Genomic DNA, 23,039 nt, shown 5'->3' with positions numbered 1-23,039 from the left:
ATGGTCATGGATTTAAGTGCTAAGCATATGACGATTTACCAATAGTGATTTTTTGGTATTTCTGTTCTTCTCATAGAGTATCCTGTCCTCTATTGCAATTCTGTAACTGTGTCATCACCATCAATTCCTGCTTCTCATACCACAGGTTTTTGTGGAAATAGGGTCAGTTATAACACCATTCTCCACCAATGAATACATTCAGTTCCAAAAGGTTCTTTCAATTTATCACTTTAGGAAGGGGCTAAGGAGACAATATTGGCCTAATTTTCATCTCTTTCAAGCTTCTCAATTTCTGTGTGGCTCAGTGTGATGTTGTTCTTGACACTCAAACAAAGTCTTGTGCAAGGTGTTGATTATCTTTATTAAAGGCATGAGCTGTTTGGAGATGAGGGTTATCAAAGTAATTTGCTTTTTATGTGTTACCAAGGTTTTCTCAACTTCTGGGTTTATTTACCTGTTCCAGGTTTGGTTTGTATTATAAAATTCTGTTGATGTCAGCCTGTTGGATGTATTGGCAAGATGTCATATCTTGATTACTACATCAATATTTGGTGCTGTCTGCTTAGTTGGTATCTCCCTTATTCAGGCGTTAGCTTAGGGTGGTGGTGGGGAGTGTGTATATAGTTTGTTGTTTTGGGATTGTTTTGTTGTTTGGGATTGTTTTGTTGTTTGAGATTTTGTTTGTTGCTTAAAGAAAAGCCATCAAAACCTGTGGTACCACATTTGTGATTTCATTTGTCAGGAATTCAAAGGTTTTGAATTAACAATCATCTGGTCCTTCTGATTTGAGTATTTTTCTTTTCTTTTTCTTCACACTTTAACGTCTCGTTTTTCCATGTTTGTTTGATGCTTCTGGCTGACAGATAGGACTGTATCTGAGGCTGACAAAGACTTCTCATCCTAAATCTGCACCACATAAAAGTATTTTTTTCAGAGACACGTGTCTGTGAAACATTTTGCTGCATTTTACTGTGAGATCTGAGATAAAAATATAATTTATTGTTAATAGTTAATGGCAAGAATCAGCTATAGTACTGGTGAAATTGTGTAAGGAAATATGTAAAAACACTCTGATGACAGTTGCCTTATTTGGGTCTGCTGTGATTTCAGCCTTTTCTTGGCATCTCTCCTTGAATTGTCCTAGCTCTTGAATGTCATCTGGGTTCACATCCATTTGGTTAAGTTTTACTTTCAGATATCTTTTGTATTTAATCCCAGTGCTGAAGTTAATTTACAGTATCATCCCAGTTACAACAAATGGTATCAAATGGTATCTCAGTTGTTGAATGTCTTCTTTCAGTGGTTGCAAAGGGATTTTTTAAATTCTGAGTATTTTTCCCTGGTCTTTTTACAAGTCAAGGGTTGTTAAATGTTACTGCTTTGGAGCCCTGTGAATAAGCTGGTGTAAGAACAGCAAAACAAATGCAACATGTACACGCTTTCCCCCTGCTGTGACTGGCTTGGAGGTTTGTGCTTGTCCTGCCAACTGCAGCAAGGCTTTCCTAGATCTGCCTGCTTCTTCCTCTCTGCAACTGCTGGTTTGAGTCTTTTAACTGTCTATATTGATTACCCTGTTGGTGTTTATATACCTCTCCCCCCTGTATTGCTGGAATCATCAGTATGTTTCAGCAGTAGAAGGGCTTCCTGATCCAAGAAACCATTTTCCTAAATCATACAGATCAGAACAGCAAAAGCTAATATTCCTGTCTGAGGCATAGCTCTTGCACAAGAGTCACAGCTGAGTCACATAAGGGTAGGCTACCATGCTGATTTCGTCTTTGGAAGCAGGCCACATGTAAGCTGCATGTGAGATGTGGGCAGTGTGTGAACAGCCCTTTGGCAATCTCACATGTATGTTTCAGTGCAGTTGAAAGGCTGACAGTCTCACAAGAAGCTGCAGGTATTGTTCATCTCGCCTCAATTTAGGCCTCTAGTCACACTGAGCTGCTTTCATGGCTGCTGCAGAGTTCCAGGGCAGAACTGAGCCAGCATCTGTAGATGTCATCATGGGCATCTGTGCTTGAACTCAGGGTCTATTTCTCTCCAGTGGGTGAAAGGATAACCTAGACTGGCTTGCACACTGCATGGTTGATACAATCAGATGAACACCTTCCTGAAAGCTTTAACTTTCCAGTTTTCAGTATGTTCATAACATGCTGAGAGTGACTTTAGCAGTTTTCATTTAGCTATTCTCACTAGTTTGAATGAAGACATTTGCATTGCTTCAGTATTATAATCCTGTCATTTCACTTGCTGGTTTGCAGAGTCTGGGAGAGTAAAATTTTGCTCTGATAATTAGAATTCCAGAGTACTGTGGTAAAAGTGGCAATAATGTCAATTTCTAGAATAGTTGTAATAGTTTATTTTTTCAAGCTAAGCAAAGTACCAGTATATGACAAATTAATGGAGATACATTCAATCAAAAGTGATGCAAAATGAATTTAATCATAAATGTGCATAGCTGTATTCTTTTTACATTTGCTAGAATTAGTGTTTAAATTGACTGCTTAATTGTTTGGAAAGGAATGGATGATGTTACATTATTATTATTAAAGAATATTTTTCTGTCTCTTGCTTTTTGCACAGAGTACAGTAACAGATTTTTTGTTGTGAAAGCTGCTAAGTCTGTGTGCTTTTTATATAAATGAATATTAGTGTTCAAGATAGTTTCAACTGTATAGCCAGACATCAGTTAGACAGTACTACTGTAGTCTGAAAAAGTAGTGAGTTCCTGTTACCGTTTGATCACATTTTTCGGGAATAAAAACTGTCTTAGGTGATTTGGACATTCAAAACATTAAATTATTTGGACTTTAGCCTTATGTATCTATAGAGTTTATTTTAGGTTTTCAGTTTCATTAGCAGATTATTTTAGCAGATCAATTTCTGGCTGTATCCAGAACTTCAGGGGAGGCTACCCCAGTGCAGAGCAGAGCAGGACAATCCCCTCCCTTGAGCAGCTGGTGATGCTGTGCCTGATGCACCCCAGGACACAGCAACAAATGGCCCTGTAACAGACCGGAGTTGTCAGTAGAAGAATGGTTTTGTGCTTTCAGCTAGGGCTTTAAAAATAGCTTAAGAATATTTTTAGGAAACAGACCAATAAGATACAATTTGTGTTTTTCTGAGCTGTAGATGTAAAGGTCTCTTTTTTTTCTTTATTGTTGTGTAGGGTTTTTCTCCTCTCTCGTCTCCTCTTTTTTTTTCTTTGTGGCAAGTTGGGTTATACTTGTACATTTCTAGAAATGGAGGAGGATTTTTAAGTAATGTACTGTAGGAGAGGTTGCTGTCAAACATTTACTTTAATTTATAAGAGCTGAATTTAAAACCATATTTCAAAACTCAGGAAGGAAAGAAAGCTGAAACACAGCACTTTCATGTTGGAAGAACAGACGTGCTTAATAATGGAGAAGTAACCCTAGAATCATTTGAATGACACCGTAACAAAAAAATTCTTGTTAGAGTAATAGATGTATTTATTAGCTGTGTGAGGTCAGTCTGCTTTTGTGTTTCACTATTATTATTTTAGAGGTGAATTTGACCCATCAAGATTTATCATTCTTTCTTCTCTCTGGTATTTCTTCATCGTGTGCACTGCGTATACTGTGTCTGTAGTGGGCATACCAAATCCTCTTCATATACAGTGAGGCTGTCCTTCACAGTTTTAACACTAAGGATGCTCAAGTGACATGGAGGAATGGAACTCAAATACTGATTTCACTAAGGTCATTCTAAGAGTATCTGGCACATCCACCTGTTCTGTGCTGACATCCTAGAAGTCATTCTCCTCCTTTAACAAACACTATTCCAAAAGTTAAATCTGCAACTTTTTATTTCCTTAAACTAAATTCTTACTTTCAGGTTTGCCAAATCATTACATTGAGGTGTTTCAATTAACTGGGGTTGTATAATAACTAAAAATAAACTAATTTGTTGGCATTTCATAGGATTTAGTAGTTCTTAGCTGTGCTGGAAGAAACAAGGAAACCATGTGGTTAATTTATTACATTATGTTAATAAGGCTAAAGATGCAGCTCTAAATATGCAGAAGGAGAGATCTGCAGTGTTCAGACTTATTTTACATGTAGGATTAAATTATCTAGTATCTAGTTGGTTTAAACTAGATAGAAAGATTGTGCATATGTAAAGTACTTTGTGAGGTCTGTGCCTCAGTAGAGGCAGATTATTAAGAGTGGCCTCTTAGGCTCCTCTAGTTCTGGCACAGCTCTAAAGCAGCTGCATTGTACTATAGCCATGTGTTAGGCCAGATGGCTTACAGCCCCTCACACCATTCATACTGAGGTGAGTTCTCACTTGGAATTGCAATGGGACTGCCTTGAGGAAGAGATGCTGCCATCTCCAACCTCATCTGTGCACAGCAGTTTCTGTGCTGTACCTCAGGTCAAGATTGACAAAATAAGCAGAACTGTAACATGGTTTTCAGTGTCTTAATCTAAAATATCAAGTTGATAAACATTTAAGTATCAGGTTAGCACTTCCCTTTTTCTGATATTTGTCCTAACAAAAAAATTCAAGTACTGATTATGATTATGCAGCAGAAAAATTATGTATTGATAGCACTGCATCCTTTTAAAAAATCTCATTTAGTAATAAGGAATAAGAATAGAAAGAACTCAATTTTTTTTTTCTGGTATTTTTCAGATGGTGGTAAAAACCTTCATGGATATGGACCAGGACTCAGAAGATGAGAAGCAGCAGTATCTCCCATTAGCCTTGCACCTTGCATCTGAATTCTTCCTCAGGAATCCCAATAAAGATGTGCGCCTCCTTGTAGCATGTTGCTTGGCTGATATCTTTCGTATCTATGCTCCTGAAGCTCCATATACTTCCCATGACAAACTTAAGGTAAAAATGCCTTGTAAGATAAAGGCTTTTCTCCTACCTTATTCTTCCTGAAGAAAATATAAACTGCCTCCTTCAAAAATACAAACAAAACCCAAACAAACCAAACAGTCCCCCCCAACAAAAAATCCCAAAAACTAACAGAAAAATGTTTTTATTCACATGTATACTGATTTTTAGTTTTATTAAAGAGAAGTTGCTTTAATCCTGTAAGTCAGTGTAATACTTAAGGGCCAGAGTTGTGTAAAGGAATGCTAGATGGCCAGTATCTGTATTGGTGATAGCTTTCTGTCAGTGCCTAAAAAAGACAATTTGATGTTCTCACATTATGAGTTTGAAAATGTGGATAGATGTCACTGCTAAAGGATTGTATTTTCACTTTCTGCTGAATCAAGCTTGTAAACTTTGTTTTTTGACAGGACATATTCTTGTTTATTACAAGACAATTAAAAGGCTTGGAGGACACGAAGAGCCCTCAATTTAACAGATACTTTTACTTGTTAGAGGTAACACAATAGTTGTAACTTTCAGTAGATGATAGTAGCTCTGTAAATGTAAGAAGTGTAACTAGTTGTTCTCTGGATGTGCCAGTATGCCTGGCAAATTTCTTTTATTCTGTAAATCACACCAGTCTCATTAAAGTTCAGTGAATTGCTTCTTTTAGTACTTATAATGCTGTTTGTGTTTATTAAGTTTGTTAATCTGTAGTTGAGGACATGTTTAAACAATTGGTATTTATTAAAATGTAGCATTTTTCTTACAATTCCATGTGCTGGGGATTTTTTATCAAGAGAGAAAATTTCAAATGCTGATTAAAATGCAAATGTGCCTATATTGGTGATGAGAAGAGGAACATAATATTTTTGCTTTAAAAACATTGCAAAACCATACTCTAGACAAGAACTGAGTGGTGGGGTTCAGTATGCTTTTAGAAATAGTATCTCATTTGTAAATAAGATAATTGATGTTCAAAACATGATGTTTAAAATTGTATTGTTTCATAGCATGAAGAAAAAATAAGGTCTTACTGTATTAACAAGTTCTATCAATTGGATTTCAATCTTAGGAAATCAGATCATTCTGTATTTAGCTTTTTCTGGATATATCTTGCAAAGGCCCTCTGTGTTAGGAGCTCTTTATATGCAAAACAAATATCCAGTCTCTTTCCCCAAAGCATTTACATCTATTGTATATTATTTTTCCTTAAATAGAAAAATCCCCAATGCTAATATGATTATATTTATATTACTTAATGTGAAGTTGTACTAGCCTAAATATCCTAATTTTTGTTTTAGAATTTAGCTTGGGTCAAATCTTACAACATCTGCTTTGAGTTGGAAGATTGCAATGACATTTTTATTCAGCTTTTTAGGACTCTTTTTTCAGTTATCAAGTAAGTTGAATAATTTCCATTATATTAACTGTCAAAATATCATTAGGTTTGGGGGTAGACTGAATCATTGCATAGTCTACAGATAAATATACCTGAACAGAAGTCTTTATTTGCCTAAATGAGGAGCTACTAGGAAAGCAAATGAGTGTGAACTGCTGAAATTACAGAGGGGTGTGTGTCTGAAAGTAGATGTTTTAAAATTTGTTGTTGATGTTACAGCAGTATATTTCATTTTGATTAGTGTATCTGCATTCTTGTATTGGTTGTTATTGTCCTTTTTTATTTTTATTGTCTTAAAGCAGAGCTAGGTTGCTCTAGATTTTTGAACCTTTCTATAAGAGAAGAAAGCCACATAAAATAGTTTTGAGATGTGAAGAGAGTAAGGGAGAGCAAACTGAACAACGTTTGATGTTGTTTCTTGATTGTACTGTTATTATTTGTCAGAGTCTGAGAATTTAATATTGAAAATATTCTTTATGATCTTAGTAATAGCCACAACCAGAAGGTACAAATGCATATGCTGGATTTGATGAGTTCTATCATCATGGAAGGCGATGGAGTAACTCAGGAGCTGCTGGACTCAATTTTGATTAACCTCATTCCTGCACACAAGGTCTGCCAAGTAAAATATTATCATAGTATGCTGTTATAATAACAATAAGTCTTACTGCCTTTTGCATGTTGTTTATCTTTTTATACGCTTTAACTGTTGTGACTGTCTAATTTTCTCACATTCATTTGGGAATTACCTGCTGCTGTTAATTAGCTGTGTCTAGATTATTTGATACAGAGAGATTGTGCCACCTCAGGATCTCTGTACTGAAACATACATAAAGTGTTTTCAAGCAAATATAATAGGAAAACATATCTTGGGGATTGTAAGTAGTTGGTTCTTTCACTTTTGGGATATGTTGGTTTGTTGTTGTTTTTTTGGGTTTTTTTTTGGTTTTTTTTTTAATAGAGAAGATATTAAATGTTTTTGAGTTTAAAAGAAGGGGGGCGGGGGAAAGATGTTCCCAAGACTTCTGTGGTCTCTTACTGTCCTCCCCAGTTTGCCAGTCAGACTTCGCTGCACCTTCCTAGTTGTGCTTCTCACCCCTTCCATTGTCTTTCTTTATTTAATTCACTTACAAGGAGCAAAGTGACACAGAACACACACATTCCCCTTCCTAGAGGAATTGTATGTTCCTTGAAGAGGAGATCACTGGGTCTGCACTTGAGCTTTTAAAGTACCTTCACTGTAATGCCTTAATAAATTTAAAAAGAGAATAAACACAACTCCTTTAGCTGTGAAATAAGGGAAAATGATGTGCAGGCTGGTGATGCCTTACACCAAGAAAATTCCCTAGCTAAAACATTTGCACTTATCAAAAATAGTATGGAGTACTGTAAGTTTCAGTTATTAGTACGAGTAGATGAACTGCACTCTGATTACTAAGTATGTGTTTCTGTTTGCTCATTTGTTAATTTAAAATAATTACAAAAATTAAGGCACGTCCATCCATGACTACATAACTAAATCAGTATTAGTATGGCCATTGTCATTTACCTGTGAAATCTCATCAAGCATATAAAAGTATCTATTGTCTGAGATGAGTGTACATTCCTTCTGTCATAATCATGAGACAGGAATGGCATTCTATCAAATCATTTTTATTGACAGCAATGAGATAATGTCTTATTGAAGCTGCTAACACAGAGAGCCTCTTATAACAAGAGTCCTTGTGAAAATACACTGTTCTTTGTAAGTTGCTTCTAGTGAATTATAGGCAAGTAGATATGAGGAAGTAGAGGGTGGTGATCTGAGGTGATGCTGTTAACAATGGTGGGCATTGCCCTGAGGGTACAAAGGCCCAGTAAAAACTTGTACAACTTAACATTGTGTTGTGAGTGCTTGATTAAGGCAAAATAAAAGTGAATGTGATCCTTTAACATTAACATTGTTATAGTTTTGCCTAATGAAGAAAATTCTCAAGCAAGGCTCTGATAAAGAGCCTTGGTGTAAACTTGGTGTAAATATTGGGTTTAATGCATATTTAGTATCACTTAGAGGACTGGTGCCACTCTTACTGGCTCTTGGTCATTACTGAGCAAAAAATGTCCTATAGGCAGTGCTCAGTATTGTAATTTGGTCAGTATGTCAGTCTGTGTTACTTTCTTTGTTTCTTGTAACAACAGCAGTTAAATGACTGCTTCACCATGGTAGATCAAAAAAAGAAATAAACATCCAGAAAGTTCTTTTGTCTGATCTGCCTACGGGAGTTTGACTCTTTCCTTCCTTCATGTTTTCCTTTCATGAACAGATCTCCAAGAAAATTTTGTGATTCTATTGCTTGCCTTTATGTTGTAGATGTTAAATGTGCTTGCCACACCTTTAGATCTGTAAATCAGAAGCACTGTAGCCTTAAGAGCATGGTTGATTTTTTGTAGAATGCATATAATAGCAATACTTTCATGTCTGTGCAAAGCAGTCAAATACCGGTCGTTCTCTACTATGACATAAGAAAAATATCAGTCTGGCAAGACTTGATGGAAGTTTGTCCTTGTAAAGAAGCTGAAATAATGTAGTTTGGATAATGCAGTCTGAGGTGTTTTTTTTTTTTTTTTTAATTAGACATGATATACAGTCTACCTCCGAATCTAGATTATATGAATTTGTACGTCCATTCTTAGTAAAGTGATTGTGTGGTGTACATTGTTCTCTGTGTGTGCTAATGTGACTCTCATCTAGTAAATTCAAGTTTTCAATAGCAGTAGAATGTCATATTTTGACCTGTGGCCTCAAACTGTAGTTCTTTTTATTAACTTCAAAAGTAGTGCTGTTGAGTGAATATTTTTCTTCCCAGTCTTACATAAGTTATTCCTTAAAAACATTTTCATGTGTTAAAAAATGTATATTTTCATCTGCATGTTCTACAGCATGGGTTGTCCAGACCCACAGGGTTTCTTTTCTCCTAATAGCTGAAATAGTTGATTATTTGTTTTATTAAGTTGTATATTGCTTTTCTAGGCCATTTTGGTGTTTGGTTCTTTGGTATGGTGATGTTCTGCGTTTGTGTGTGTATTTGGGTTGTTGGTTTGGTTGTGTGGAAGAAGCTGTATTGAAGTTCCATAGAAAATGCATTTTAAAGTTTGAGATTCGCAGTTCTTCGGTTTAATACCTGCATACTAGTCAACAAGATTTTAACCATGGCTGGGTTTGGGGAGAAAGTATCGGGATATTTTTTGAGAAGAATTCATGCAAACATGTCTGTCTTCTGTAATGAGACATCAGTTTAGTGCTTTGGTGACTGAAGAGATATTTGGTTGAGCCTTTGGCCACTTGTTTCTCTTCACTATCTGTTGATGAACTGTCTTTGTCATCTCATTAGTTAAAAGAACATGAGGGAGTTGTTTTCAGTGTAGACTTGCCAAATACAATATTTCCAAGAATCAGTCATCCCTAGGCTTTACCTGCATTTTATCTGCAGTGATTTGTAGTTTTTGGGGCAATCAGCTCATCCATGTCTATTTTTTTTCCCATCCAAGCTGCATTAATCCTTAGATGATATGAGGTAGAGCATATGGGATTTGTACAGACTTGGACAGTCAAATTTTTCAGATGTGCAGTTACATTATTTTTCTTGCTCAAGAGCAATATAAAAAATGTTCAGATTTGTCACGTTACAATAGAATGCTTACTTGGAAAGTTAACTGCTAGCTCTGCCCAAGTGTAGGTGGTTTCTGTAGTCTCACTGTGGGCTGTCTCAGAGCATATGGTACAGTCTGTGGGGAAGTCAGTGCACAGATTTACTCTCCAGACAAGGCTGAACTTGCTACATAGTGTGTCTTTAATGTGAGGGGCAAACATAACCACATTTAAATATTAATTTAAATTAATTCATTTTTCTGTGCCGGATTTGGTGCATGTTAATTTTCAGAGTATGGAGGTATGATAATGTTTCTTCAAATTTTGTTATTGTGTGTGAAAACTCTATAAAATGTTATTATATTTTCTTTATTTCAGAACCTTAACAAACAAGCATTTGATCTTGCAAAAGTCCTGTTGAAAAGGACCGTCCAGACCATTGAACCGTGTATTGCCAATGTATGTAAATTAATTAATCTGTGTTACCTGCAAGTAATAAGTCTTGATTTTTTGGAGATTTGATGGCCATTTTTATTCTTTTAATTATTGTTTACAGAAGCTACTACAGTTTTCCAAATAGGATATTGTTGGCTTGGTTATTAATTGTGTGGAGTATTTCAAATAAGCGAAGAGGAAATTAATTTTTATCCATTTCATTCTAATGTTAAGCCTAAATCTAGGCTGTGAAAATAGGTGACCATCAAAAATCCTGTTACAGCAAAAGGAATTATTAATAGTTCATATGTCCAGCAACAAGGCCCCCTTATTTCATACCAAGCTTTAGGATGAAGCATTTCAAGCTACAGGCTCTTGGCTAGATTTTCTTTTGCCTCCTAAACTTGCTATGACTTGTAGTCATAAAGAGTGAAAGAGCTATGCTTTTTACAAGGCTTCCTTCAAATTACAATTCCTTCTTGTTGAATGTGAGTGTTGTATGTTCTGCATATTAATACAGCTACTGCAGTCTTTGATGAATGTGTTCTGATCCATTCTGTTGCCTTTCCTTGGTGCTGAAGCCAGCAGAATTAATAAAATTTAGAGTCGTTTAAAAGGGAATTAGGCAGATTCATAAAAGATTAATCAGTAAGTATTTAGGAGCTCAAGGAGTCTGACTAACAGTTACCACTTTCCCCTGTTTTTTTAAGCTTTGTAATTAGTCATATGTGAAAACAGGATAGTACATAAAGTAACCTTTGAGTTGATTTAATACTATTCTCCATACTTTCTTTTTCAAGTGTGTAATAGGTTTTTTTTGGTATTGCATTTGCACTGCTTAAATAATATTAACCTACAATCTCTAATAAGAAGTATTAAATTTTAATATACTTTATATAAATCCAAAAATAAATAATAATTTAGACTACTTTGGTTTGTTTCTGTTAGATCACTAATGACCTTGATACATTAGCCATCAAATATTGCAAGACATAACATAAAGACATCTGACATTCTTTAAAATGAATTTGAAGCAGAGAACATTTATTTTCAGTATTTGGATTGGGTTTCAATTATAAGAAAACTTTTTTAAAGTACTAATTTTTTTTGTCAATGTTCTACTGGATGAATATGCATTTTAAGTTAACAGTTCTTTCCTTGCTTGTTAATTTTGCTTGGGAGATAGTTACTGAGATTTGAAATTATCAAATTGTCATGCATTAAACTATCTTGATAGAGTTAATAAAACTGAACTGAGGATGTTTGTAATTTGCTTGAGCCAAAATAGCAAAGGTGAAATGCTTTGATGTAATGAAGAAATTGTGCTTCGAGTGCCTTCCATTAGTATAAAACTATTAACGATACTATGTTAAAAGAATTTTTTAAAATAATGTTTGCATTATTGAAGGAAAATATACTACATAAGACTGTTTGTATTTTAGTTTTTTAACCAGGTTCTGGTACTGGGAAAGTCTTCAGTAAGTGACTTATCAGAACATGTGTTTGACTTGATACAAGAGCTTTTTGCCATAGATCCTCACTTACTGCTGTCTGTCATGCCACAGCTGGAATTCAAGCTGAAGGTGGGTTACAGTGTAGCTTTGGACAATCAGTAAAACTTTTGGGGATATTAAGAGTGCAGAACTGTAGATTTAATAAGTATTCTACTAGGGGAATAAAAGTTCTGTATTTATTGCTTTATTTTGAAGGTAAATATAATATTAAAGGATATTGGAAATTAGTCTGGAATTATATGCATATTGTGCTTGCAAACATGTATTATGCACATAAAATATATATAATCATTATAATGATAAATTAATGCAGTCTAATGCAAAAGCTTTATATACTTAATCTTTGGATTACACCCAAAATTTATAAAGTAATTAGGCTGTGGTTGGCTTGTCTTATGAAATGCAAATGTGTTAGCTTCAGTATTGATTTGCAGAATTTTCTTCTATAAAATAATGCTTTAATAATAGGGGAAATATTTCCTATTATTTTATCAGATTTGTTATTGTCAGCTAATAAGTTAGCTGACTGATTTGAATCCTTGAAAACAGTTAATTTATCCTGATTTGGAAGTCTGTGGGGGTTTTAATTAAAAAGCTGTTTGTCTTTCCTAAGGTAGTAAGTGGACAAGAGAAATACTATTTGCATGTGTGGATGTACATGTAGGCTGTGGTTGCAACAAACAAAAGTAACCAAGAAATAGGTATTTGGTGAAATTACATGTGGCTTTCATTAGTGCACATGTGTTTATAACATCTTAATTTGTGTCTTTTCCACACACATAAAATAGTCTTAAAAAATGTTTTAAAACAAAATCATGTTTTATATTGTCAAATGTATATTAGAGTACTGTGGGTTTTTATTGCTGAAAGAGAAGGTTCTTTCAAAGCACAGCCATCTATTCAGTGTCTGTAATACATTAGCTTGCTAGGTATTTGTATATTTTGCCTCGTATGAATCCTATCAGATAATTAAAGAGAATGAGGATTACCAGAAATACTTTCAAACTCAGATTAAATCTAACTGTTCAAAAAACAGTCAGTTATTACTAAGGTATTACCGATAATGATTTACAGTTCCTTTTTCATGTTTTGATTTTTAGAGCAATGATGGAGAAGAACGTTTGGCTGTTGTTCGACTTCTGGCTAAACTCTTTGGTTCCAAAGATTCTGATCTGGCCACGCAAAATCGACCTCTTTGGCAGTGCTTTCTTGGGCGGTAAGAGAAGCGGGATGGAATTCTGAATTTCTGTTATTATTTTATGTTCTTTTTTCTGTTTTCTTACAGTATTGCATTTTTCATTGCCGTTTTAGAGGATGTAACTGGTTGTATTTGAACAAGTTCCTTATTAAATCTTCGAAGCAGAAAACTGCATACAGTTATGTTTCAGAAGGAAGAAGCCTGCAGTACTGCTGCTATATTGCTATTAGCTATGGCCATATAAGTTAGACAGCACATATGCATAGCAGAATTTACACAATAGCTTTGCCAGCATTGTCTGAAGTTTCCTACAGTTCAGCTGTATCTGCAACTCTGTTTTGCTTGGCATTTATCTTTCTGAGTGAAGAGATACTATCTTTTACTTTACGGTAGAAGTTAATAATTTTTAAAAAAGAAAATGTTTTCATATGGTTCTGGTGATGCTAATTTACATTTCTATAATTTTCGTGTGCTTGTGTGTACAGGCACAGACAATCGACATTGTATGGAAAGCTGTGTTCAGAAGTCAGTGGGCAAAATCCATTGGGTCAACATTTTATCCACATACACCATATTCCTTCTTTAATTTTAGTCCTGACTGAATTTCACAAGAAATAACAAATATTTGTATGAGGTACATTATGGAGATAAATTCAAAACATATATAATCTCTCATTTTGCCATATAAAAGTATTTGAATAGTTAACAGAACATACTATCAACACATGTTAATACATAGAGAATAATACTGATTTGCAAAGCTAATTAAAAATTAACATTCATTATCTTCTATCCCTCTAGGTTCAATGATATCCATGTCCCTGTGAGATTAGAGAGTGTGAAATTCGCCAGTCATTGTTTAATGAATCATCCAGACTTAGCAAAAGACCTCACTGGTGAGATGCTCATAAAGGAGTTTAGAATAATCTACAAAATGAGCACAGAACTGTGTAACTATTTTTGTACATAGCAGTGTAGTTCTGAAATGTACCAAGTCCAATGCTTGATAAGGGATGGAAGAGGTATCTGTTGAGTAATTGATTTCTGTTGAAGATGAGTGCTAGTTATGTGAAGTGAGTGAAGATCAGTTAGAAAGAGGAGGAGTGTGTGGTTTGTGTGAACTTTGTCAGAGCCAGTCATTAAGAAGCTACCCATTGCAGAATGAATTTTAAAATAATTTCAAGTTCTAAAGAAACTTTGGGTGAGGCAAAGCAAATATTGGTGCAACATCCTGACTTCTTTTCAAAACCAGTCACAGAGTTCCCCACTAGTCTGTTCTACCGAGCTCAGAAAATGCCTTTTTGCTGATCTAAGCTATGAAGTTTATTCTTCCTCTACAGTATCATTTTAACTATGAGAAGGTTTTCAGGCTTAACGGAAAATACTGTTGTTTTTAGATGCAAGCTATTCTACAACAATTGTCAGTATTTCTGATTTATTATTTACATTTTTCACTCTTCAGGAATGAGAGTTTCTTCTCTTTTTGTTTCTTCATATTCCCTCACCCCCCCCCCCTTTACTTACAATATATTCTAGTCAACTGTATTTCACTTTATTGCTTCTTGCAAATGAAGTTATCATAAAAGCTATCACTCCTATATTCTTCTGATATTTACAGTTACCTAATTGTTTTATAAAACTTTAACATAGAAAACATTAGAACAGATGTTTCCTTTGGGTAGCTCTATATTTAATAGGTTACATGGTTGTGATATATGACTGACATTTAATTGATTAAACATTAGTAATAAATCAGAATACATCACACCTATATAAAAAAGCCAAGCTTCTCATTGTTTCTGCCCATAACAGAATATTTGAAGGTTAGATCACACGACCCAGAAGAAGCCATTCGACATGATGTTATTGTTACAATTATCACTGCGGGCAAGAGAGATCTCTCTCTAGTCAATGACCAGCTGCTTGGCTTTGTAAGGGAAAGAACGCTGGACAAACGGGTGAGTGTTAATATTGTATTTTCAGCAATGACCTGCTTCTAATATACTTTACTAAAAGTAAAATAAAAAGAACCCCAAGCCAGAAAATCAGAGAATCTTCAGAGTTGACTATTAACAAGAATACTGATGGGGAAAAAATTATTTTCTTATGAGAACATCTTAATGAAAAATCCATATTATGGTGGCATCAATCAAGTGTTGTTAAGCAAATAGGGTCATTGACTTGTGATAAACGCACTTACATTGTAAGAACATAAGAATGGTCACACATATTTAAGCCAAGGGTCACTAACCCATTATAATTCTCACAGTGGTCAATTTTGGCTTCCAACAATTTGTGATTTAAGGATTTTTTAAGTCTGCTGGCCCATGCTCATAATAACTTTCAATAGAACTTTATTCCATGTATTTGTCAAGTTCTTTCATGAATTTATTTGTACTTTATAAGTCTCCATGGCATATGCATCAATAAATTCAAGTTTAATGCATGTTTGGAAGAAGTAACTTCACTTGTTTGCTTTTAAGTTGTCCGATAATTTGACTGAGTATCTCATAGATCTTGGATTACATAAAATAATGAATATTCTTTGGCTCATTTATATTTAAAAAATATGAATACCGTATCTTCTCCAATTCTTTGTTTTCTATTCTAAAGAATCACCCGATTAACTTCCACTCAAATTGTTGCACACTGCTGATCATTCTTGTCTGGATGTTCTTTATCTTGTTGGAACTAAGGTGACCAGACTTAGGAACAATGTGCCACTCATCAGAACATATGGTTTTGAATGGCATTTAGAGTTTGCACAGTGTTACATACTTGATGGTAACTTTTTTCTTACTCTGAAATGTTCTGTCTGTCTCCTCCTATTTCTGAGCACTGAGCTGACAGTTTTGGAAAACATTCATGTTAACGTCAATGTTTTTCTTGAGTAACTTTAGGTTGTATACTGCCAAGTACTGTACATGCAGAGTTAATGCTGGTGCGAAAACCTGTCCTTAATCTGAATTTCTTCCTGTTCATACTGTAACAATTCAGTAGCAAGACATTTTTCTGCAATTCCTAATTACGATGTTACATCTGACTACCTCAGTAAATTTTATACACGCTGTTCATTTTGTAATAATTTTTCATATGTTAAATGTCAGAGATTCCTTTCTGATTTTGTCTATAGGTTTATTTTGTTCCCTTCATTGTGAAAATCAGTCATTTATTTCCAGCCATTTTCCCCTATGTTTTGGTTAATAATTAATTCACAACAGAATTTTTATTTTAAGACCCTCTGGTACGAGACTTTGTTGGAAGTTTTTTGGGATCCTAATACATTTTACTGATGGACTTCTGGGTCTGCTAAAAGTTTTTTTTTTCTTAGCTAAAACTTCCCATTATATAAAGTTCAGTGACACATTTCCATAACTTATTTTTCTGTAGTGTCAGCTCTTTGTTGTCATTGCTGTTCTATTTCAACCTGTTTGCCAATTCAAATCAGGTGTTCTTATGAGTGGCACATAGTTCCTCTTCAGACCCTTTGGTTTCTTTCACATTTGCTGTTTTCAATCTGCTTGTAGATAGATTGCAATAATGGAATAATTAATATTTGGCTTATAATGTCTAAATTCCTGTAAAAGTCATAGATGGGTTACCACCTTTTGTAATTAAGATTACAAAAGCTTAATGATTTTGTTCCTGCTTGCTTTATTAATTTTTTTTAAATGTGTCTTAATGATGCTTTAAGAAACTTCTTCAGACCTCTCTCCTGGAATAAATCTCTTTGTCTCTCAGCCATACAGAAAGGGTCTTAAAGGCTTCTTGCTTCTGTAATCTTTGGTGAAGATGTTTAGTTAGTATGGTTTTAATAATTTCATTTTGAAACTACTTGCCCATGCTTCATCAAGGATTTACTTTCAGTTTATATACTGAAACTTATACTGTTTCCTGTTTACATTTTTTCGGATGTGGCTCCCTGCTCTTTGGATAGTGATGCTTAATAGCAGACTTCTCTGTGCAATGTAGCCATGTTGATTTTTTTTTCCTTATTATTGTTCTTTTTTGATAGGCTATAGAAAGGATGCCCCCTATGTCATTCTAGCTAGTCATTTCAATAATTTTTTATAAATTTTACATCTTTTGTTCTCTTTTTAAGTGAGAATGTTACTATAATTGATTTTGAAAAGGACATCTTCTTTACACAGAGAAATACTGATTTTGAGTATGTTCACTATTATAAAGCAGCTCTTCAATTAGTTGTACCTGCAGCTTGACATGGCATGTTTCTCAGAAGTGATCAAGATCACCTTCCTTCTTTTTCAGCCACTAAACATGTCCAAAAGTTCATTTATGAGCTCTAAAAAATTTTAGTGTAGCCACCACTTCCCACTGGGACTTAGCACCTTGTGAGAAGGGGATGGTTGTTACTGTGTCTTCACCAGTGTCTCTTTCTGTTTTCCTTTAGCATGCTGCTGTCAGTAAGAGGCATTCAGCTACTGCTGCACAGCTGTAATACTGAATTCTATAGAGCTAGGTGTTTTTTGGTTGTGGCTTTAAATCAGTGTGGTGGCATGTAATGTTCCTCATATGTTTGACTAAGTCATTTCACAGCAGTTGTAGGTTTGATGTGTTGCATTTCAAGGTTAGGTGCTTTTTCAGGCAATCACTGAAGAATAACTTCGTCTGTACATGATGTTTCTCTTATAAAAATCTCTGGAGAGAGCTTTAATGAAAGTATATCCTGAGGAGAAAATAAAATTGAGCAGTGACTGGAAATTACTACAACAAATACTTAGCATTTGAAGTAAACCTTAGCAATATAGGATGTGTTGGTAAATATAATTAGTGCTATAAAATAAAGAGCAAGGACTTCTAAACTTTCATTTGGTTTATTTTTATTTTTAGGATTTGTCTCCAGTTTGGGAGAGGAACATTGATAATGTCCATGATAGCTATGTTTTACTTTGTAGGATTTTCTCAATTCCAGGCTGAGTGCACTATACCTATTTTAATCATTCCTTTTCTTTAAAAGAGCTCTGTATTTTGCTGTCTGCATTTACCCTTTGTAGCTGATTTCTTTTGGACACATCTATTGCAAACTCCTAAATGATCCTTCATCTTTTTAGGTCTGCAGTCATCTGTCAAATGAGTATTGCTATTACGATGAAAAGAATGCTTGTCCAACAGGCTGAAGTAAAGTGTCAACCTGTCATTTCAGTTCTGCCTCTTATCTTTATAAAGCAGGGAAAAAAATTAAATCATGGTAACTGGTATGTTATGCCATTTAAGTGATCTGTTTTTTTTTTCTCCTGACCACATTCTAATTGACACAGTATTGGTAAGGATAGTCTAAACACTTTTTAGAGTGAAAGTTTCTGGCTAAAAGACGCTACTTAATTTTTTAAAGGAATGTCCTTAGCTGATTTGATCTATATACACATTTGCATGATCATTGTAACTATTTAAAAAACAAAAACAATTTTAAAACCAAACAAACAAACCCCACTTCCACCAGTAGTTTTCAAATCCATTTTTATTGCTCCAGATGGAAAAGTAACTCTGATAACATGCTTCCCAAAAATTGAAATCTAGTCAATGGTAATAATTGTTCCTAGGAAGGCTCCATTGGAACACTGTTTCAGAGGCCTTCCCACCATCTTCACTTTTCAGAATAATTAGGAGACATTTTAAAAACAAATAACAAAAATATTCTTGTCCATTATACTGGAATAATCTTAAGGACCTGAGAAGTTAAGAGAGTTTTGACAGCTGACTTCATTGGCATTTCTCCCAACAGTCTTTATGGAGTAGAGACTCAGGCCCTTCATAAGAACTGACTTGCACCTCATCAGCTTGAAGTCAAAAGCTATAGAGTGAGGAGCCATAGAATCATACACCCATTTTTGGTTCCTCTTTATGCATTTTTCTGCATGTGTGTTAGTTTTAACCATATTGAAAACCATTGTGGCTTTTTCCAGATGAAGGAGAACTATTGTGAGATGTTTAAAGTTATTCTAATGGGTAAGGGATTGTATTGAACTTTCAATAGCAATTTTTTTTCAAAATTCAGCCCAGCAGTCATCAGTGGAGGAATTTAATTACGTTGGTCAACCAACTAAAGTTATCAAAATTCTTCTGTTAATTAAATCAGGGTAGTAATTCTGTTGGCTGTGTTTATGTATACTGCCTTTGAAAGGGATTATTACATTCCTCTTTATGCTTATTTGCTGTTTCAGCTTTAATTCTCAGAAGCATCTTACTCTTTTTTTTCCTACATGTATCTCCTATTCCATGACTTGCTTTCATGGTGTTCAAAACATTCTCTAAGTGGTTTGGTCCAGTGTCTCCTATTGTCAGTCTGCAACTGCCTTTCTGTGTGCTCCGAGTTCTACTGCACAGCTATTTCACTAATCAGAATTCTGTTGGCAATCCAAACCTCCTTTCTTTTGTAACCCCTTGTTACTCCTTCATTTTAGGCTTAAATTTTCTGGAATAATTTCTAGAAATCTGTTTTTGTTTTCTTCTGACAAGTTTTGCCATCCTTCCTGTCTCATACAGGAGATCTGATGAAGCTATCACCTGCCTTGGAAGGGTATATCTGAATGCAGAAAAATATTAATACTTTTCTGAAAATGATTCCCTTTCAGGTCTTTATTTTCATTAAAATGTGATTTAGATCATAACAATCTGCAGTGAACAAATTCCTGCAGAAAAGTTAAACAATAACATTATTTATAGCTAAAGTTTTTCTCTTTTATGAAAACTAATTACTGTGTTATGTTCTAGCAAAGTCATTACTATCTTGACTTTTTTGTCACGGTTTCAATACTTTAAAAATATGTAACAAAATACAAGTTTTTTCTTTCCATCTTACTGTTATAATTACTCCAACAGCCAGTGGTGTCTTGTGGTGACATGAGCCATATTATCTTGAAGATCTGTCTTTGCCCTTCAAGAAAAGGAAATCTTTCAGTAAAACTATTAAGAAATTAAATGTGCAGTAGTATTGAGTCAAGCCTTCACTTTAACAAGATTTAGGAAGTTACAGTATGAATAAGAGTGTCTACATTTATGCTTCATAGGCTGAAATTATCTGAGCATTGTTAGTCCTTGGGAGTTCAAGGTCAAAAGTGATACCTAGTGTGTTCTGAGAGAAATTATCTCTTTCAGTTCGAATTTAATGCATTTCTTCTAAATGATGTGGGAAAACAAGTGTTTTCTGAGGTTTACTGTGTAAATCATTCAGCATGAGACACTATGCTGCCTTAATTAATCCTGAAGTCAGTTTTGGTATGATTTCTCACACAAATCAGCACGGGATGGCTTATGGGTCTTGTCTGTTAAATTGTTTAATAATGGGATATTTGTTATTTACTTGAGAGGATAAAGTATGACCACCAAAAGCAAGATGGAGGACCCATGAACTCTTACTGTAGCTCTTGTATTCTGGGTTTTATTTCCTTAATCCCTGCAGTCTTAGAGTGATTGCTTTGAGGCTTCAGCAAAATGGGCCTCTCCCACTGTCCTGGAAGGTGGCCTAAGAGTTCAGGCCTAGCAGGTTTGGCTTGGCCTAGGCTCCGGATCTCCTTTGTCCAGGCAAGGGTGCTATAAGATGGTGCAAGGCAATGGGAAGAAAGAAGTCTGCCACTTCGGGTGCTTGTCTCTGAATAGATGAGCCTTCCAAATCCTGACTCAGTAAGACACTTAGTCAGGCATACATGTTAAGATGTACTTAACTTCTTTTCTGCTGGCTAGCTCCCAGATTTTTTATACTCAGCACAGAGAAGTACTGAAGTCCTGGGTACTGACATTATTTAATCTGCATAGTACTGGCAAGAAAACCCTTACACAGGCTTTGCAAATTTTCATCTAGAGGCTTCAAACAGCATTTTTCAGCTTTTGAAGTGTCTAAATATAGGAGATGAGAAAGTGGCTATTTTGTCTTTCATGCTTCTACATCTTTACTGTATTTTGTATGTTTTATTTATTTATTTATTTACCAAAACCAATTCCCCTACTTCTTTTAATTTCTTCCCTCTCAAGTGGCGAGTAAGAAAAGAAGCTATGATGGGTCTTGCCCAGCTGTACAAGAAGTATTGTCTTCATGCTGAGGCTGGAAAAGATGCTGCAGAGAAAGTGAGCTGGATAAAGGATAAACTTTTGCACATATATTATCAAAATAGCATTGATGACAAGTGAGTCAATCTAAGTCTTCCTATATTTAATTGCATATTGATAAGAGATACTCTGAAAGTATGTTCTTATCCTGTGAAAGCTGTTTATTCTGTATTTATGGGTTGATGTATGGTGTATTTAATTTATCATTAAGACATGTATGCACATAGTCAGAATTGTTGTATTATCTGTTCATTGATTCATTTTTATATACTGATGGAACTAGATCTATGATGATAGCAGATTTTCATTAACTAACTACTGTGTAGGGAAAAAATGGTTAAATCTGGCATTTCCTATGCCAGCTGTTGTTTGCCTTACTGCTTTCCAGAGACTAGGCTGTTAAAATCCCTCCTCTGTGAGTTTTATGTGCGTCCACACCACAGTACATGCACAGATCTCTCCTTTTGGTATATGGACCTTTAGGTAGACCAAAAGCTGAAGAAACATCAGGGGTGCTTTCACATTTGATTCATCTGTGTTTTGTCACTCAGTCCTTTTGATTTTTTGAAATACCATTTTGGTGTTGAAAAAAGTATTTCAGCCAAGGTTTTGGAAGATTATTAATAGTCTTTCAGGAAGAGAGAAGCTGTGATACCACACAAAGGCAGAATTTCAGCCTAGATTTTAAGTATGGTAGACTCAGAAAATTCTTTACAGTGTTTCTTAGCACCTTGCCTTATGCAGCCTGCTACTTCAGAATGTTTTGTTACCTTGGTGACTAGTCTGAATGGGCCAATTGCCTCCTTCAGTTGCCAGTTCCGATACTAAATTTCTAGGCACTGCAGTGGTGAAGGCTCTCGCTTTGTTCATCTGGCTGATTGGAAGTGAACCATAGTTACATATTTGATTAGTTGGCAACTTTTTTGAAAATCAGGGAGTCTTCACACAGTATACAAAGCTAATTCATCATATACATAAAAATATACTTTAGTTTTGCATTGAGAGGTTTCTGGTTATTCTACCATGTTTACATCTCATTTTCAGTGCACAGGTTTGATAGTGGACAGAGAATGAATCAGTTGTATAGTGAATGGGACAGATGTTTTCTGTATTTCTGCTCAAGCAGAACACTGATGGAAATGAGGAAGGGAATTTTAAGGGAAGAGTGTGTCATCAAAGCAGAGTTTCTTTCTCTGATGTGATTTCAGAAAGCATGATTACACTATTGAAACTAGTTTTTTCATGAGGTGGCATGGTTTGTATCCTCTTTGTTTTCTGTGTGTCCACACAGAAAGATTGGTGGCTTGATTTTTAATGTTCTTCTAGGTCAGTTTGATACTCTAAATTTTAATTCAAATGCTACTAGTCTTCAAGGCTGACAATTAAGTTCTTGCTCAGTGACACCATTGGGTTTGTTTCCTGATCTGAGTGGAGGGATAAATATGTTTGTGCTATTGTCAGGATTTGAGATTTAGCACCTGAAGAGATCTAGAAATGCTATGATCTTTTAAGACAGAGTGTATCCAATCCTTTAAACACATAAGCAAGCATGGGCCAAAATTAGCCACCTCTGGCCTATTTTCCTTCAGTAATGCAGCAAAGAGGATAAAAAATAGCAGTGGACAGCTCTGAGCCTTGGAGTATTTTCCACAGGGTGCATGGGATAACACTATTTCTTTCAGAAGATAATAGTGCAGTATCACACAGAGTTCAGGCATGTAGTGGAAAAGAACAGATTTTTTTTTTCCACACATTGATAACTTTGTTGCTTGACTGTTGATGTACACATCTACTCAAGACTGAAAATTTCTGACCATAAGAACTGCCTCTCGTGTATTTTCTGAGCTTCGTTTTACAGTAAATACATAGGGAATGGAGTGAAACAGCCACATCTGGAACAGTGCTGATACCAACTATTGTTAGGCTAGCCAGTCACTTTCTTCA

General features: G+C 35.0%; 1 protein-coding gene across 7 annotated transcripts in view; it reads left to right on the top strand.

Annotated features, from left to right (window-relative positions):
* PDS5A (PDS5 cohesin associated factor A) overlaps positions 1-23,039 on the top strand; it is a 78,811-nt gene that overhangs the window by 26,333 nt on the left and 29,439 nt on the right. For all 7 annotated transcript variants that reach the window (XM_068188905.1, XM_068188902.1, XM_068188903.1 and 4 more), the window contains 10 exons: positions 4,663-4,866; positions 5,283-5,369; positions 6,159-6,256; positions 6,743-6,869; positions 10,263-10,343; positions 11,762-11,902; positions 12,934-13,049; positions 13,833-13,927; positions 14,844-14,989; positions 21,021-21,172. In XM_068188905.1, coding sequence (XP_068045006.1) covers positions 4,663-4,866; positions 5,283-5,369; positions 6,159-6,256; positions 6,743-6,869; positions 10,263-10,343; positions 11,762-11,902; positions 12,934-13,049; positions 13,833-13,927; positions 14,844-14,989; positions 21,021-21,172 — 1,247 coding nt within the window. The remainder of the gene's footprint in view (positions 1-4,662; positions 4,867-5,282; positions 5,370-6,158; positions 6,257-6,742; positions 6,870-10,262; positions 10,344-11,761; positions 11,903-12,933; positions 13,050-13,832; positions 13,928-14,843; positions 14,990-21,020; positions 21,173-23,039) is intronic.

The sequence above is a fragment of the Anomalospiza imberbis genome, chromosome 4 (assembly GCF_031753505.1).
Source record: "Anomalospiza imberbis isolate Cuckoo-Finch-1a 21T00152 chromosome 4, ASM3175350v1, whole genome shotgun sequence".
Taxonomy (NCBI): domain Eukaryota; kingdom Metazoa; phylum Chordata; class Aves; order Passeriformes; family Viduidae; genus Anomalospiza; species Anomalospiza imberbis.
This window is presented reverse-complemented; position numbering and strand designations above follow the sequence as displayed.